The sequence below is a fragment of the Equus caballus genome, chromosome 22, assembly GCF_041296265.1.
Source record: "Equus caballus isolate H_3958 breed thoroughbred chromosome 22, TB-T2T, whole genome shotgun sequence".
Lineage (NCBI taxonomy): Eukaryota > Metazoa > Chordata > Mammalia > Perissodactyla > Equidae > Equus > Equus caballus.
In genome coordinates, this window is record NC_091705.1 from 2,875,222 (window position 1) to 2,892,181 (window position 16,960).

Consider the following 16,960-nt stretch of genomic DNA (forward strand, 5'->3'; position numbering starts at 1 on the left):
TATATCCCACAAACCTTTACAAGTAAACAGTTCCATTAGGCATGCTTAATTTAGCTGTGAGGCAAATCTGAGAGAGATTATCGCATACTATTTCAATTTGATATTTGAATGTTTTCTTTTGAAAATAATCTGATCCATAAATAGGTGTAAAGTCAGTTAAGTACAGTTTCAAATATGAAAACAGCAATGAGAGTTTGCAATATTCTTGGCATAAGATAAATGGAAGATTTTTTCTTTCCACTAAGCAGTTTTTTGTTTTCCCATCTTTTGCCATCTTATGTTTAGAATCGAGCAAATTTCTCAGTATCCTCCATTAGTATGTTCATCATGGCTTTGAAGCCATGGTGGAAAGGAATATTTTCCTGTTTAACTTTTGCTACCAAACCATTTTCATTCTATTGAAATTTCATTCTTTGATAGCACATTGAAATGAGTTAAAGGAATTCTGCATCCACACATCCAATCTCTGCAAGTCTGTTTTTGTCATGTTTAGTGAAATTCTGGAGCAGTATCCATTTTCCGTGTTTCCTTCTTATACAGCGTCTCATTTCTTTTGTCACATTAAATGTGCTTTTCTTCCAATCATGAAAAGGCTGTTAGGAATTTTGGCCATCACATGTTAGCATACAGAGCAATATAAAAAGCAGAGGAACTTGTCACTAGCTCCATCAAAGTAGTCACAGGATAATGAAAAAATAAACAATTTTTAATGAAGAAAATTATAAACTGGAATGAATGATTGTAAATGAAAAGTTGTCAGATTATCATTGTAAATGTTTAAACAGCTTGCACATGTTGTTTTGGGTTTTGGTTGTATTTCCTTGGGATAATCCCTGTTGCTCTTTTCTTAAACTAGGTGAAGGAGTTTGACTCAATATCTCGCTTGGATCAGTGGCTTACTACCATGTTGCTTCGCATCAAAAAATCCATTCAAGGGGATGGAGAAGGAGACGGAGACCTCAAGTGAAATGCTTGTCTTTGTGGCATGCAGCTAACTGCTCTTTAGTTCCATCTTAGGCCCAGTGATCTTTATGGAGTGCCCATTTAATGGCTTCATTTTGTGCACATGAGTGAAACGAGATATGTGTGTTGTTTAATTTAAGCTCACCATGTTTGTGTCGCTGAAGTGGACGGATGGGAAGTGCCTGTGCATATTGTGAGTGTGATGGGCTGTTTCACGCTTGCCAGAGTCCCCAGAGTTTCCTGAGAATTACTTCAGAATCATATTCTTGTTATTTTGATATTTGCAGAGCCTGTTTCATTTTGCCACGTTTTTGTATCCTTTATCTTGGACTTGAGTACCCCACCCAATTTTTCTGATAGATGCTCTGCATATTCTCTGTAAATTTGCATCTGGATGTATTCTCTAAATGTACGTATTTAGTTTAGGATGGTTGTTAGGAATGAGTTTATGCCTTTCCTCTTTAGAAATTGTTTTTGAGTGTGTGTCTGTGTGGTCTTGTGATTCTTTTGGTGGTGCTAGTGGCCAGTCTCTTTGCTTTTTTTGTTCTGTATGCTAACGTGCATGCAAAAATTCAGAACAGCCAAGGTCTGCCGGCATCACTTACATTGTAAGAAAAGGGAGCTTCCTGGCAGTGCTTGCTGCCGTGTGGATGAATGTCAAGATGAATTTGACTGATTGTACACACACAAGATCTATAAGAAACAGAATTTTTTGTTTTCCTGGAGATAGTTTTCACTTTTAGTTGGGTTCAAAATCCCTTTCTTTATGTTCACGTAAAGATGTTTTAACTGGCACATCTCTTTTCTTCACTTTCATGTTAACACACTTTCCCACGTTGAGATGGTGCCCTCTGTGCCACCACCACGTAAATCTGCATCAGGGCCTGCAGATTATCTAAGTGGAAGCTTGAGAAGGTGTGTCATTAATTTTATCCATTTATTGAATGTGATGAGTTAGGTAGGGTAAATACAGTACACAGGTTTACTATATATATGCCCAGCTGGGGAAGAACACCAATTAGCTTCCAAGGGGACTTGATTTTTCCTCTTAGCTGTTGGAATTGTTTTAGCTTATGTGTTTGATTTCTGTCCTGTTATTTCGGTTGATATAATATGTGCTCGGTTGACCTTGATCCCTACCCATTATGTTACATGCTGACGTTGTACTTTAGACGTGGTCAGAAACTCCTCTGCATATTTTTAGGCTTAAATGATTTATGTTTGATGTGCATTTGTTGTCAGTGATAGCCTGTGGTTCTTTCTAAATTGTGCTGCTGACATTAATGATAGAGAATGAAACTTCCCATATTATGTCAGATGGTAACTGGTATTTGAATGATGTTTTCGTTTTTGGATGTCCTTCAACTGGGATTGGTAGGCTTTCATTGGCAGAAGTAGAGTGGGTGTGCCCAGGCCAAGGGCTGAGAGAGAAGGAAGGTTCAGGGATGGTGAATAGGTCAGTCTGGGATGAAGGGGAAAGTAGCAGGAAAGGAAGTTGAAAAGGGCCAGCTAAGGCCCAATTATGGAGGCTGTCTGTTAGGTGGCCGTGAAGATTCCCTGGCCGTAGTTGTGGGGTCACCTACACAAGGTGGACTGATGGAGAGGAAGGTGAGTGATGTCACAGTGTTGGCTGAGGGTGGAGGGAATGGGCCAGAAAACATGGATACTCTGGCTTTGCACCCTAGAATCTGATGAGGATTCTTTCCTTTCTTCAAAGGTCTGGGATTCTTAAAAGAAAGACAGTCATCACTATGGTACAATCTGAAATGGAGCCCGTTTGGTACTTCTTCATTTTCCCGTTTCCTTATGACAAAAAGATGAGAGGGAACGGTGGGTTCTTGTTGCTCTATATAATCTATTCCACAACCAAGTGCACTTTGTAGCCTGTGTCCCTGGATGCAATCTGTCCCATCTGGAGAGCATTCAGATCCCAGCCAGCCAGCATGCTTGTTTCATGACGGTCTAGAAAGTTTGTTTCCGCTTGTTAAAAGAACCTTCTGATCTGACCGCTTAAAATGAAAACCAGCGATTTCTTTTAAGGCAATTCTGTTCAGCTTTCATCATGATCCCCTAACAAACACCTATCTGAAGAAAGACGTATGGTTTTTTAAAAATAGTAGTGGTAGCATTTTATTATGTCAATCAAAGAATTGCTTATTTTATTGAAATAAACACTGGGCTCAGTGCCTGAGTTAAGAATTTTCTGTTTTTAATATTTTCACATGGAAAGAATACAAATAATTGTAATGGCTAGAACAGACCTGCCGGAAGATAAAAGAAAAATGAGCAGAAAAAAGTCCCATTAACAGTATCCAGCCTTCGTTCCTTGAAATGCCTCCTCACTGTTGGAGCAGCACCGTGACTCAGAGGCCGAGTTAGAGTTTCAGAATTTATATTGTTTATGACAAAACATAATGACTATTTACGTTACAGTTCTTGTATTTTAGCAAATCTGGGGTTAGTTCATAGTCAGTGTCGGTTAAAATTTCTTACAGGAAAGCTTTGCTTCTTGTGGCAGCATTTTTATACCTTGTGTGAATTCCTTTTTTATTTAATAATTCGAAAGCAGTGTTTTTGCACAGTCGTGACTGTTTGTGATGGCGTCTCTATAACCAAAGTGTGTGCTTTTAATGTTTCCTCTGATACTGTGCATTTAAAATGTCCAAATGCAAACTGCTGTGGCTTTCTTCAGAGGATTTGGCAGCACAGCATGCCACCTGTGACCCGCCTGCCTGCTGTGTGAGCTGTGATCAGGAGCAGGTTCCTGCCCGTGAAGTTCTGAGTCGGTCACTGTGGGGTGCTCCTCTCTCATTCTCTCAGCAGAGGATTATGTTATGAAAACTAACCATGTGACAATAAATCTACCTTAGCAGAAAGAGTATGTATATTTTATGTGAACCTGTACAGTAAATAAAGTGGAAATTATGAGTAACACTTTGATGGGTCTTTCCTGGCTTCCTTGAAGTTGTTCCATGAAGTTTAAGGCAGTGGACGCTCGTATTCTCCAGGCTGTTTGAAAGTCCATCCAAACATGGATTTGACTACGTTACAGCCTCCGTCACTTGGTGGAAAGTCAGGGCACTGTAACCATTTTGCAGGCAGAGGGTTTATGAAGGAAGCGCTGACTACAGCCTGGACTGCAGGTTTGCACGCTCTCTCTGAAGCCTCACACTCACATCTCTTCCTGCTGCCCCATTAAGGAATCTTGCTTACATCCTTTAGTCTGCAGTCACTTGGAAAGTTGCGGGAAGAGTGTTTCCTGGAACACTCTTGGAGGCTTTGGGGGTGAGGAACTCTGAAGCCACTCAACTCTCTTGGCTGTGTTGAACTTCGCAGATGTCTCTACAGGGGTGGCACGTGCCCCTGGGGAGGGTGCAGCCCACTGGCCACTTGGGCCTCATTCTGTGGAGGAAGAGGATGCTGTGTGAGGCTAGTGCAGGCCAGCTCATCGTGTCAGAGAGCAGCGTTCAGGTCTGTAAGTATATTCACAACAACTTAAAGATAATTCAAAGCAAATTTTAAAAGATGAATGGTAGAACAGGCCATCCCAATCTGGGAATACTGAGTTGTTGATCATTGAAGGTTAGTTTATCATTCAAATGTCTCTTCTCAGAATCATCATTTCCGAATAGAAGCCACCATGGTGATTTAAAAACCTGGTTTTGCCAGTCTTGGTCAGAGTCCCTGTGCAGATTGGCAAAGGTAAGTGGGTGGTTTCTGGGGCTTGGCCAGGGTGACATGACACGTGGCCCTCTGACCCGTGTTTGTAGCCTGCTCAGTTCCTTCTGCTCGTCTCGGTACCTGTGAACAAATGCCCCTTTGTATGGGTGCGCCCCCTTCCCCGAGATAACATTGTTGCCTCAAGTGATGTGAACACCATCAAGCTTAGTTAGGGGACAGGACTCTTTTGGTCGCAAAAAAATGTCCCTGGTGCAGCAAGGTATAACATTTAACAGGCTAGAATTATAACTTACACTACCTAAGCAAAATGACATTTCTGTTAAAATCAGCTTTAATAAAGGTCCTCCCCCACCACATGGCCCTTTTTTCCCCAAACTGTACAACAAATTTTGGTAAAACCAAAGGCATTAGAGCACTTTGGAGTTTGGGCTGAGAGTATTTCCCAGAAATGGTTGGAAGGCACTAATTACCTTCTCAGTAGCCTTTCCTGATGCCCTGGCAGAAGCAGGGCCAGCACCAAGGGCACTTTCCTAATCACAGATTTGGGACTGACATGCTCCGAGGTTTGCCTTGCTGTCACTCAGTGAGGCTGTACTTGGATTAAGAGAAATAGAGGGAGACACTCACAAATCTCTCTGTGATGAGTCTTCTCCAAGGTGTTTGGATTTCTCTGTTCTCGGGCAGCCCTACCCTCCCAGGAAGAGGCCAGAGAAATGGATATAGTTGGAGAAGTCTCTGTGATGCAGACTTTAACATTACATTGAAGAAACAGTCCCCTTACACACTTCAGCTGCACAGATGGTTTCCACGTAAGCGGAGGTCAGTTACTCATCACCAGGCCTTCCACTTCTAAAGAATAAATGTGCAGTGCAATTCACATAGTTAAATGGATTAATCCTAGGACCATAGACACTGGTTTTAAATTTCATTGTCCAGGAAATTCAACTTGTTTCAGTTAGTGTTATTTCTATAGAGCCTAAATTCTAATAATGGAAATAAACTTAGACTTGCAAAACTACTTTTACAAAGCAAACATTTATTAACACGTTAAACAATTTATTATAGAACTTCTAAAGAAACAAATTCAAGACAAAAATTATTCCAGTAGGTAACAAAATAATCTGTTATTTAAATTCCTTCTCATTGGGATGACTTTATTCCTTGAAACAGTACCTCAGCTAGGCAGGCTCATTCTCTCACCAAGAATAAAATGGTTGTGTGATAGTCACTACTGTTTTGTTCTGTAAACACAACCAGGATGTGTTGTCATAATTGAATTTGAAGTAATTCAATACTGCTACCTTCAAGAGTACGTGTGAAGTGTGATCAGCACCTAAGACACCTCAGAGCGGCTTTAGTATTCACTTTCCCATGTCACAAGTTAGAACAAAATAAGCACTCAGGAAGAAAGTTTCCTTCCCTCATAGTTTCTGGCATAGTGCAGCTGTATCTTCATCCTGGAACTTACCGAGAAAGTAACTTTCTCTTAGAAAATGAAAGTTTTCACAGCAAGTTTAATAAATTAAAACATAGGAAAAACTAGTGAACACAAGAACTCTCCTCCTTCAAGGTTCTCTTTTTAAGGTAACACGTTTAGGGCTATATGTGAGCCAAAGCACTTTGCATTGCGGCAATACACCCAAGCCACTGGAAGAGTCAGGGTTAGCAAATACAGAATTGTCTTGTCGTTGCAAATTCGTTTCGAGCAAAAGGCCAGAATGAGACAGCCAAAGGAGCATTTAAGACAGTTAGTGGTTCTGTACTTTGAAAGCATCATCACAGATGAAGGTACCAAGGCTTTCACTCCCCTCTGCTGTATTCTCACAGGCTTCCAAGGAAACAAATGTCTGACAATTACTTGTCTGTTTCAAGCTCTTGATGTGGAAAATGACAAATTCTGGGTTTCTAAAAATTACAGAAATTAAGTCAGGAAAACCTAGCAAAAATACTAATACTCTGTGTTCTAAGATTTGCCACAATCATCTCATTGCTACTCATGAATAAAATGACTGTACTGATGTTTCAGGTGTTCTAAAGCCCCTTGCTTCATTTTTCACACCTCTTTGCAAAAACTACTACACTGTTTGCTGCTATAATCTTTGGTAGGACAGCTTTTACCTAATCAGACTTTCCAGAATGGAACTGAACAGCCACATTTCATTTCAAGTTATTTTGTGGAGGGCTGGCCCGGTGGTGCAGCGGTTAAGTTCCCACATTCTGCTTCAGCGGTCCAGTGTTCACTGGTTCGGATCCCGGGTGCGGACCTGCACACCATTTATCAGGCCATGCTCTGGTAGGCATCCCACATATAAAGTAGAGGAAGATGGGTACAGATGTTAGCTCAGGGCTAATCTTCCTTAAAAAAAAAGTTATTTTGGGGCTGGCCCCGTGGCCGAGTGGTTAAGTTCGCACACTCCGCTGCAGGCGGCCCAGTGTTTCGTTGGTTCGAATCCTGGGCGCGGACATGGCACTGCTCATCAGACCACGCTGAGGCAGCGTCCCACATGCCACAACTAGAAGGACCCACAACGAAATATACAACTATGTACCGGGGGGCTTTGGGGAGAAAAATAAAATCTTTAAAAAAAAAAAAAAAAAGTTATTTTGTGGGACCAGCCCAATGGTGTAGTGGTTAAGTTCGCACCCTCAGCTTCAGTAGCCTGGGGTTCACGGGTTCAGATTCTGGGAGTGGACCTACAAACCACTCATCCACCCATGCTGTGGCAGGGTCCCACATACAAAAGAGGAAGGCTGGCACAGATGTTACTCAGGACCAATCTTCCTCACCAAAAAAATGTTATTTTGTGATAAATTTCCTAGCTGCATATGTGCTGTAAGTAGACATTATACTAAGCTATTTCACAAGTGTTCAATTTGTCATTCCTTTTTAGCGCCTACAAACGGGGGTGGAAGGGAATGAATGCAATTATCCATTCCTTCAGTACCATTCGAGGGTCCCCAGAGCAAATCTGATTTGCTTCAACAGGAAAGAAACAGCTGAAAATACATGGCCCTGGTTTTATTTCAGCTTTGTAGAAAAATACTTTGAAAGTATCACAAATAAACACACATGGAAATATAAGGCAGCCTAAGACACCAGGGAGACAATTTCATGAGCTGGATCAATGCTCTGTACTATAAAGTTAAGCAGTTGTTTACACTTCATAAACATCAAGACAATCAAGCATTAGAATGATTAACACATACAACCTACACCAGAATTAAGTGAGGTTATGTTAACTGCCTTGTTTGTTGATAAAGTGTAGCTGAAGTCATGCAGATCAGGGTTTTTAAGAGAAAGCTTTAAAGACGTGCAAGTTAGCAAAAATTCAGGGAAACCTGCTGAAGCCATTCTTGCCCACTGCTTTGCCCAGAGACAGTTCTTTGTCTTAGCCCCTGACGTGATCTTGTGTACACTTAGCACACACACAGACACAGGATGAGACCTGCTTGGCAGGTAACTCCAAGCTCTTATTCCATGTTGGTCAAAGAGTGAAGCTGTGCGGGCATCGAGTCTGTCTGCGGAGTCAGCTCACTAAGCTCACTGATGGTGGTGGCCAGCAGAGCGTCCTGGGACACCATGGAATCATGTGACTTGCAGGCCGTGTCTGCAGAACTGTTCTCCTGCACGGCAGACACGCTGTCTTGGACCGTGGCCAGGTTGTGAAAATGGCCGTTTTCTGCAAAAGACAGCAGTTTATCTGAAAGTTTGGATGACGCATATTCTTCATCAGGCTGTTCAGTCTTGTGCCCTTCATCATTCTTGGGTGAGCCATCTACAATAACAAGGAAAGACTTCCATGGAGTATTCTTATCATGTATCTACAAATCAAACACAAAACAAAAGTCACTTGATGTGTTTCTGAACAAGTATCTGTAAGTCTCCCAATTCACAGCTACTTACTAACAAGTCTGTCTTTTAAAACAATAGTCTCTCTTCAACAAATTTAGTTTCTACTGCAGCAAAATGCCCTTTCACTAATGGTCAAATATCTTTCTACCACCACTTATCACAGATTGTGCCTTCCTGGGCCTCGAGACTTGGTCCTGCACTTCATTCACACTGTGAGTGTACTCACTGCAGAGGAAGCCTGAGAAAGACCTGTCATCTTCTACAACCACCTTATGGAATGGTGACAGCACTTCTGAATATCTAGGGTTATGCGTCCCTAAGGACCAGCCGTGTGTCATTCTTAAAGAAGCCAGACTGTTTCTTACTGAGGTGTGCCGCCGGAGAGTAGACTTATCAGTAAACGTCCGTCCACAAGCATTGCACATGAACGGCTTCTCTCCTGTGTGGATGCGATGGTGGCGCTGGAGAGCGTTGAGCTGGGTGAACTGCTTACCACACTGGTCGCAACAATAGGGACGTTCCCCTGAGACAGGAAAGAAAACTACTGGTTGATCTCTTCAGCCTCCTGTACCTTATTTTGTTTACAGTCTGGAATAACACTGTTTGTAAACTGCTAGAAACGTCAGCATTCCAACACAAGGAAGGCTATGTTGGGAACAACATGAGGGTCAACTCACAGGCACGGACTTACCATCCCTATAACACCAGGAGTTTATGGTCTACGCCAAAAAAGGGCCAGCACCCATGCAAGCAGCTGGTATTACATCTATAGACATTTCACCTATTCTCCACAGTAATGGAATATAAAATCCCAAATCCCGTAACAGCTGAATTTGCATGCATGTGTGTATGCACCTAATACAGATTATCTCTAATTCTAATGTTAAAATGTTCGCGTATCCACATCCATATTCAAACATTCATACCTCTTCAGTTTCTTAGAGCCAGAAACCAGAAACTCAAAAATATAAAAATGTTATTATGACACATAAAGTTTGGCCAAAGGTCTTTGCTAAAGCTAAATTCCACATAATTTTCCAGTAAATCAAAAACTTTTGAGATGTTTTTCTTGCCACCCTGAACTCCCTTTTTGGTGACATCCCAGCCATACCTGTGTGGACTTTAATGTGCTGGTAAAGTGAGTTCCGCTGGGCAAAAGTCCTGAGACAAACTTCACATTTAAAGGGTTTGGATCCAGTATGGATTCTATTGTGATGTTTCAAATACTCCTTAGAAGCAAAACTCTTGCCACATGTTTCACACATAAAAGGTCTTTCACCTACATGGAAAGATGAAACAAAAAGCCAGAAATGATACAGGCACTAGAACACACTGAAAGAGTGGGTCCACACTCTTAAACCCACACGAACTCAACAGTGCTCGGATGGGCAGTGTGTTAACATTCTCCAGTTGAAGCTATTATAAAACATCTATTCATGTAAGACGCTTGCTACTTGCCGACAGCCGTTGTAAAATACCCTTGGAAATCCCAAGAAAGATGCCACTAGACTAGAATTAAAGAGGCATCGTTCAGCAGCTCACGTTTGGGAAATTTAGTCATTCCAAACAAAGTAATTTTACAACTTGTTTGGAGGAATTGTTGGACCTTTCAAAGCACTTCTTTGGGTCTTTATCGCAATCAAAGTCTCTTGCAAGGAAGTTCCCATTAGACCTACAAGCATGACTATTCCGGAGTAGCAACTCCCAGTCAACCTGGATTGGCTTATGGGACGAGAAAAAAATGTTCAATACCATTTCACAGTAAGTAGTTTGAGTCCTTTAATCCCACAAATCAAATTCATCTGATGATTAGGTGTGCCCCTGATTTCACAAACATTAAAAATACTGGCTTTAATAAAATCTGAATATATTAATATTTTCACCAAATGACCAATTCTAACAATCTATCAGTGTGACCTAACTTCACCTCCATCCCCAAGCATCCAGTAGACGCCACTTCTGCTCATTTTACAGTCTAGAAATTCATGTCATTAAATGCCTCATCTCTATCTTGCCTGCATTTGAACTTGAAGTGCTTAGAAGTAAAAATTTAAAAATGCAAGCAGATAAGAAGGAACTGGGTTAGTATGCTAACTATAGTTATTCGACAGATTCTGTATGCTTCTGTACCATATACAACAGGGTTCTAAACCTCAGGGTTATTGTGCTGAATCAGAAGAAAGCCAACTTAAATTTTCTCCCTTACATAATAAAATCACAAAAATTTTTAAAAGTAGAAATGAGATAATTCCACCACCTTAACACATCACATAATTTATTTTCTTCCAGTCTTTTACGTGCAGGTTTTCAATACAGTTGGGATTAACAACTATGCCTAATTGTGTATTTTTCAAGTCAACATCCAAGCACAGTTTTTCACACTGTCCAGGGCCCTTACTGGGGACAGCCAGGTCGTTAGCAGGGAGAAGTTTACTGAACTACTTCCTTTGGTTAGACAGTCAGGTTGTTTCCAGTTCCTTGTTATTAGAAATAGCAAGAAGAGAGATAATAGCATATAGCTTTCCCCATATTCTGAACAATTTCTTTAGAACAGATGCCTAGAAATGGAATTCGGGTAGGAACTGTTTCATACCTCTCGATACATTAAGACTCACGTGCCCATTCCTACTGCCCAGTGTGCAAGGCCATCGCCACAAGCACACAGCCCTGGAGCAGTGGGCATATTTCATTGTCCATTTTGGCTCATTTACTGATGGAAAAGCTCCATCATGGCTTTAACCTGCACGACTTTGGTAGATGCCAACTTCTAAATTAATAAATTGCAGTTTCCTTCTACAGCTAGGAAAGACATTCAATCACAGCAGCATGAGTATTTACCTGTGTGACACCTTTTATGATAAATCAGCATGTGGTTCTGAGTGAATCTTGCACCACATTCATCACAGACAAAAGGTTTTTCCCCTGTATGAATTCTGAAAGTACAACATTCAGATGATAACTTAGGATGTATTTCAAACCTCACTTTGCAATACAATTTCCACTCTAGCCTGCAAAGATAGTTTATTTCAAGAGACCAGACAAGAATGACTGGAGTGAAAGGTAAAGAGGCCCATAATCTCCATCCCCAAAGCCATTTCTGCACAAGGCCAACAGGCCGACATGCTTCCTGGAAGACGCTGGATGTCACCCACGTCTGCCTTATGCCAGACGGCGGGGGCAGGCAGAGACCACGCCTTTGCATATTTTTAAAAACTAACTAGCACCGTGTAATACCTGTAAAACTTCCTCATTCAGCATACTCGACCACAAACACCTTAGGAGCTAGTGCTGCCGAAGTACCACATGATCAAAAACTTCACCATCATTTCCTGATACGACATAACCAGTCCAGAAAGAACTGTCCTCAAAATGCTGACCAAGCCTGGTTTCTGAGGAGCCTACATAAGCATTTTAACGTCACAACTAGCACGAAGTAGCTAGCAACGACGATTTACTGAGCACTGCCTACGCCAAGTTTTTAACCTTACAGAGAGTAAAAAGATGATGAACACCATGCTACCACCCCAACCCCAACGGCTGGCCCAGGTTTGAGGGCAGATCTAGAACAGGGTAGAAGACTGCTTGTCTGGATTTCAAGTGTAAATGCTGTCACCCACCTGCAGTTCAGACACAAATAACAGAAAACACGGTACTAATTCTGGAGTTTAGACTACCCAGTGCACACTTTCCAAGACTGGAAACCAACAGACAAGACCAGAGTGATGTCCTAGGGCCCTCACTGTCATCTCACTGAGGTCTTTTTAATGGGACTGTAGGACCCAGGTGGTCACAGGCCCAAGTTCTCAGTGAAGAGTCAGGAAGAGAGAAATAAAGATAACTAGCTGCAACCCCTCAGGTACCCCGGGAACTAAGCACCAGAAGCTACTCGGGGAGGGGGAGAGCCCAGGCCTGCAGACAAGACGTGCAGGGCTTGGCGTTTTCAGCAGCCCTCTGCTACGGTGGGGACACTAAGTTCCGTGTCAGGCTTCTGTGTGTGAACGTGGACAGGAGGAAGGAGGGTCCTCATCGGCCTGAGGCCTGTAGGAACACTACGGGATTCCATAGTGTTGAAGAGCAGTCTCTCAGCATCTCTACCCAGAGACAGAATTCAAAGATGTCTCAAAAGAGCCTCCCAACTTGTCGAGGGAACAATTAAGAAGTGAAACATCTAGAGAGATAGCCACACTGGTCCAAATGCTAGAAGAACCTCAATTTCTCAACATGCATTCAAGAGAATAAGCCACGTTCTGAAAAAAAGCTATTTTCATAGGGTCTCTGATATTTCCCAGGACACTCCTTCGCCCGGAGCCACGCGCCCGCACCTCATGTGGGTCTTCAGAGCCGAGGGCTGCGAGAACTTGGCCTCGCACTCGGTGCAGCCGTAGGGCTTGTGGCCCGTGTGCGTCCGCTCGTGCAGCCGCAGGGCCGTCTTGGAGCTCAGGCCCTTGCCGCACTGCTGGCACTGGTGCCGCTCGCCCCCACCCTCGTGCACCTGCACCACGTGCCGCTTGACGTCCTTCTTCCTTTTGAACTTCTTCCCGCACAGGTCGCACGGGAAGTGGCGCTCGCTGCTGTGCACGTGGCGCTGGTGGCTCTTCAGGTTGCAGCGGTTGGCGAAGGTCTGGCCGCAGGTGTCGCAGCGGTGAACCACCTCGGTGGCCACCCCATGGTGGAGCCTGACGTGCTTCAGGAAGCTCTTCTCGTACAGAAAGGCTTTCTCGCAGATGGTGCACTTAAAGTTGCTCTTCCTCTTCTCTGCCTCCTGGTCCTCCTCGTCCTCCTCATCGCCCCGCCCTGCTTTCTGCAGCCCCTCCTCCACCTCTACCCCAGCAGTGCCATCCTCGTTTTTTGTAATTGGGTCCAGCTCTGTGCCCACCGCCTCTGGACTGGGGACTTGGGGACCCCTGTAGTCCCTCATGTCGGCCTCGGGACTTTTCTGCTGCTCTCGGAGTCTTCTCGTGTATTTCTTTTTAGGGATTTCCACAAAGACCTTTCTTCCGGCCAGCCTTCCGCTAGCTCTTCTGAGTTTAGGGTAGGGAGGCTTAACTACATCTTTTCTCTTGTCTGGTTTCTCCTTGGACTTCCTCAAGGGCATATCTGACAGCATGCCATTGTTAATTCTCGCCACCGGGGGATTTGGGGAATCCGCAAGGCTGCTGGCGACAGGACCATCCAGAGCTGCACTTGCCCGGGGGCCAGGAGCCACAGTGACTTGGGCACCACTGCTCCCTTCCACCTCCTGAGACTCTGAGAAACTCTGCAACTCCAAAAGCACCGACTCCAACATCTGTTTCTTTAATTGAAAACAAGTTTCTGATAAGTCCAAACATTTCAGCTTTTCAGCCATTTCCAGCATTCGCTGCACCCGATCTTCTTCCACCTGTACCTTTGCAGTGTAGACAAACTCAAGGAACGAAGCAAAGTCGACAACTTGCACTTCTTTTAAGTAGACATTAGTCCTAGTGCCATCCACAGTCTTCTCGTTAAGGAACATTTCCTTAAAAAACTTGCTGGTGGCTGCCAGCACCACCTTATGGGCCATGAATTCTTCGCGGACACCCTGGTACTCCACACTGACAGTCACGTCACACAGGTGACCGAGAAGACGGAGTTGATGCATTTCATGCAGAAGGTTAAAGGGTGAGGATTTGGATTCCAGCAGAACTGCACCACTTTCCATGTTTCTTCTTTCCCAAAACAGCTCTGAAAACAAAACCAAGAATTATTCATGAATGAGCAATCACTGAAATACAAGGATTAAAAATTATGAGGATTATTTCAGATCTTTAGAGGATATAAACTGATTAACAACCTCAACCTAACTTTTCTCATGTAAACATTCAAATCACACTTCGCTTCTTAGTTTTCTGAAGTCAATTCCTGATGCACCCTCATAAGATAATATGTGCATGAAAAAATAGAATATTACTAAGATTTCCCCTGAAGAAAAACATAAATGATTAAGGTTTTAATTAATGAAATACATTAAAGCAGTAATTTTCTTACAGACACAGGCCCCAAAACTATAACAGAATTTATGACAACAATAATATCTAGTCCTTTGATCAGGAAACCAAATAATTAAAACAAAACATACAGCCACCACTGTCTGGGAGCAAACCTTAGAGAATCATATCTGCCTTTGAAAACAACCAAATAAATAAATAACTACTTTCCATGAGGAAAAGTTCACGGAAAAGTAGTCCACAAGCCATGGCTGTTTACAACACTCCATAATTTGAATTACTGTTACTCTACTGAAGTAAGGCAAGTCCCACAGCTTTTACAAGCTGTGTCACCTTGAATAAGTAACGTAACTTCTCTGAACCTTAATTTCCTCCTCTACAGAAGGTTTGGCAGGTCATCGTAAGGCTTCAAGGAGTGCAAACATGTCAAGCGCTTACAGCCATGCCTGAGACTTGTGAGTTGTTACTGGCTTCCCATGTGCCAGCCCTGGGTGCCCATCATCCCATTTCACAGATCAGGAACCCACACGGGCACAGTAAGTGGTTGGGCTGGGCCTGGAGCCTGGGCCTAAGCCTGGTGGACTCTGGACTCTGAGCTGCTCAGCACACCCCTCAGCTCAGCCTTGCCACATGCAGACAGCAACTTCTGCTCCCTGGATCGTCCCCCAGCAGTGGGCATCGCAGACTTCATCAGCACCCCGCCCGAGTCGCCCCTCCTTGGCTTCCATGGTACCCCACGCCACCCTGGGTCATTTCTTCGGCTCTGCTGGCTCTTCTGTCATTCAGGCTCCGTGAATATGTGCTTTCTCCTCAAGTTCGTCCCCGACCTTCTGCTCTTGAATCTACCTTCTTCCTCAAGTTTGCTCTGGTTCCGAAATCTCCACCCCCCTTCCTTCTGACCTCCTTTAGCCAGCTCTCTGATGTCACCTCAGATTCAACACGTCTAGAGCATAACTGGTCTTCACCTCCCCAAGCCCACCTCTCCGTCCTCTGCAGTCGCATCCACCACCCTGCTTTCAGTACCTGGGGCTACAACCGGCTCTCCGCAACCGCCAGCCCCCCAACCAGGAAAAGGCCGCCCTCGGAGAGCTCAACGGTAAAAGGACATCCACGAGGCCTGACCAGTGTCACCTGAAGGAGACTCAGACACTGCAAACACCGCCCTGGCCTGAGTAAAGGATGCGCGGCGCCGGGCGGGGCGGCGACCGACTCCAGCCGGCTCGGAGAAATGGCCGCACCGGCTCGCAGCCTGAGACCCACCCCGCCAGCAGCCCTGCGCTTCCCAAAGCTCGGCCCGCGCGGCCGGGAGCAGCCGTGCGGACTCACGGGCGGCCTGACAGGGATGCCGAGCCACCCAGTGCAGCGGCTTCCGAGCACCAGTCCCCATTCTGCCCACCACAGGGAGAGAAGGCAGGGATCATGGCGACAGGAACACTTCGGCCTGGGTGACAGCTGCATCTCCCACTGTAACTGGCTGGCACCCCGGCCGCCGCCTCCGTCCTGAGCATCAGCCCACGTCGGCGGCCCCTCCACACCGGGGGGTCTGCAGCGCTCCAGCCCGGCGCGAGCCCGAGCCAGCACCGGCTCCGATGGCGCCGGCCCGCGGGCCCCGACTCCAGACTTCCGAAGAGCACGCGGCCCCGCTGCAGGCGGACCCGAGTGCAGGCTCGGCCCCGGGCATCCACGGGCGCGCGCGAGATCGGGCCTGGCCTCCGGCCCCGGGCCGCCGCGGATCCCGCACCCCCGAGGCCCGCCGCTCCTCGGGAGGGGCCCGCGCGGCCGGCCGCTCCTGCGCGCGGACAGCCGGGAGGCGGCGGCCGGAGAGAGGGCGGGCTGGGCGCGGGCAGAGCACTCACCTCCCAGCCGGCCAGCTGCCGCCGCGCATCCGCCGGACCAGGCCCGCGGGGCCGATGGCCGGCTGGGCGGGGAGCGGCACCCGCGCGGGCAGCTCCGATTGGCAGCCGCGGGCCCCGCCCAGCCCCGTCCAGCCCCGCCCCCTCCCGGGGCGGGGGAGTGCCTGCGCGCGCACGTCCTACTGCGGAGGCCGTTGGGGCAGAGCGACGCGGTCCGTACGTGGGGGTCGCGCGTCGGTCCGGCAGTGCAGGACGGCGACCCGCGCCGCCACCAAGGTCTGCGCCTGCGCAGAAGGCCTGGAGGGCGGCTCTGCGGCGCGGCGGGTGGGGCCGGGGCAGGCCCCGAAGGTCACGTGAGCGGCGGGCGCGGTCACGCTCGGGCCCCTCCCCGGCCGCGGGCGGCGTGCGTGCTGGCGTGCCTGGGTGGGATCTGCCCTCCTCCGGACGGCGCTCGGTCGGACACACTCCTGGGACCCGCCCGGCGCCTCCCTGTCCCCTCGCCGCGGCTGCTTATCCGGAGACCCCGGCGCAGCCAGCCTGGCTCCCCGGGCCCGCCGCCCTCCCTCGGAGTCCGAGCCCCGGCTCGGGACCGTGCTGCCCCGCCGGCCCGGCCTGCTTTGAAAGACCCCTGGGCTCCCGCTCCC

At 46.3% G+C, this 16,960-nt stretch overlaps 2 protein-coding genes across 10 annotated transcripts in view; one reads left to right on the forward strand and one right to left on the reverse strand.

The window, feature by feature from the left end:
- NAPB (NSF attachment protein beta) overlaps window positions 1-3,897 on the forward strand; it is a 45,127-nt gene extending 41,230 nt beyond the window's left edge. For both annotated transcript variants that reach the window (XM_023625999.2, XM_023625998.2), the window contains one exon: window positions 857-3,897. In XM_023625999.2, the coding sequence (XP_023481767.1) occupies window positions 857-967 (111 nt within the window). In that variant the 3' untranslated portion in view covers window positions 968-3,897. The remainder of the gene's footprint in view (window positions 1-856) is intronic.
- A 3,751-nt stretch (window positions 3,898-7,648) lies between these two features.
- GZF1 (GDNF inducible zinc finger protein 1) lies at window positions 7,649-16,586 on the reverse strand. Of its 8 annotated transcripts, none has more exons than XM_023625996.2 (6): window positions 16,320-16,586; window positions 12,820-14,200; window positions 11,336-11,430; window positions 9,609-9,776; window positions 8,863-9,020; window positions 7,649-8,466 (listed from the first exon to the last, which is right to left on the reverse strand). In XM_023625996.2, exons 2-6 carry the CDS (start codon window positions 14,175-14,177, stop codon window positions 8,116-8,118), a joined length of 2,130 nt encoding a protein of 709 aa, XP_023481764.2. In that variant the 5' UTR covers window positions 14,178-14,200; window positions 16,320-16,586; the 3' UTR covers window positions 7,649-8,115. The 8 variants fall into 8 exon arrangements, with proteins under 8 accessions (XP_023481764.2, XP_070103342.1, XP_023481763.2 ...); XM_070247241.1 differs by having other exon boundaries at window positions 7,649-8,420; window positions 16,320-16,450; XM_023625995.2 differs by lacking the exon at window positions 16,320-16,586 and adding an exon at window positions 15,860-16,238.
- Between the last annotated feature and the right edge of the window lie 374 nt (window positions 16,587-16,960).

Bases quoted from the DNA above. Each gene is read 5' to 3' on its own strand.
- GZF1 (XM_023625995.2), bottom strand. From the start codon at position 15,971: ATGCTCAGGACGGAGGCGGCGGCCGGGGTGCCAGCCAGTTACAGTGGG. The intron at 11,431-12,819 runs GTGCGGGCGCGT...TTGTACTTTCAG, and splicing joins GCTCTGAAGACCCACATGAG to AATTCATACAGGGGAAAAAC. The intron at 9,777-11,335 runs GTAAATACTCAT...CTTTCCATGTAG, and splicing joins TCATAAAAGGTGTCACACAG to GTGAAAGACCTTTTATGTGT.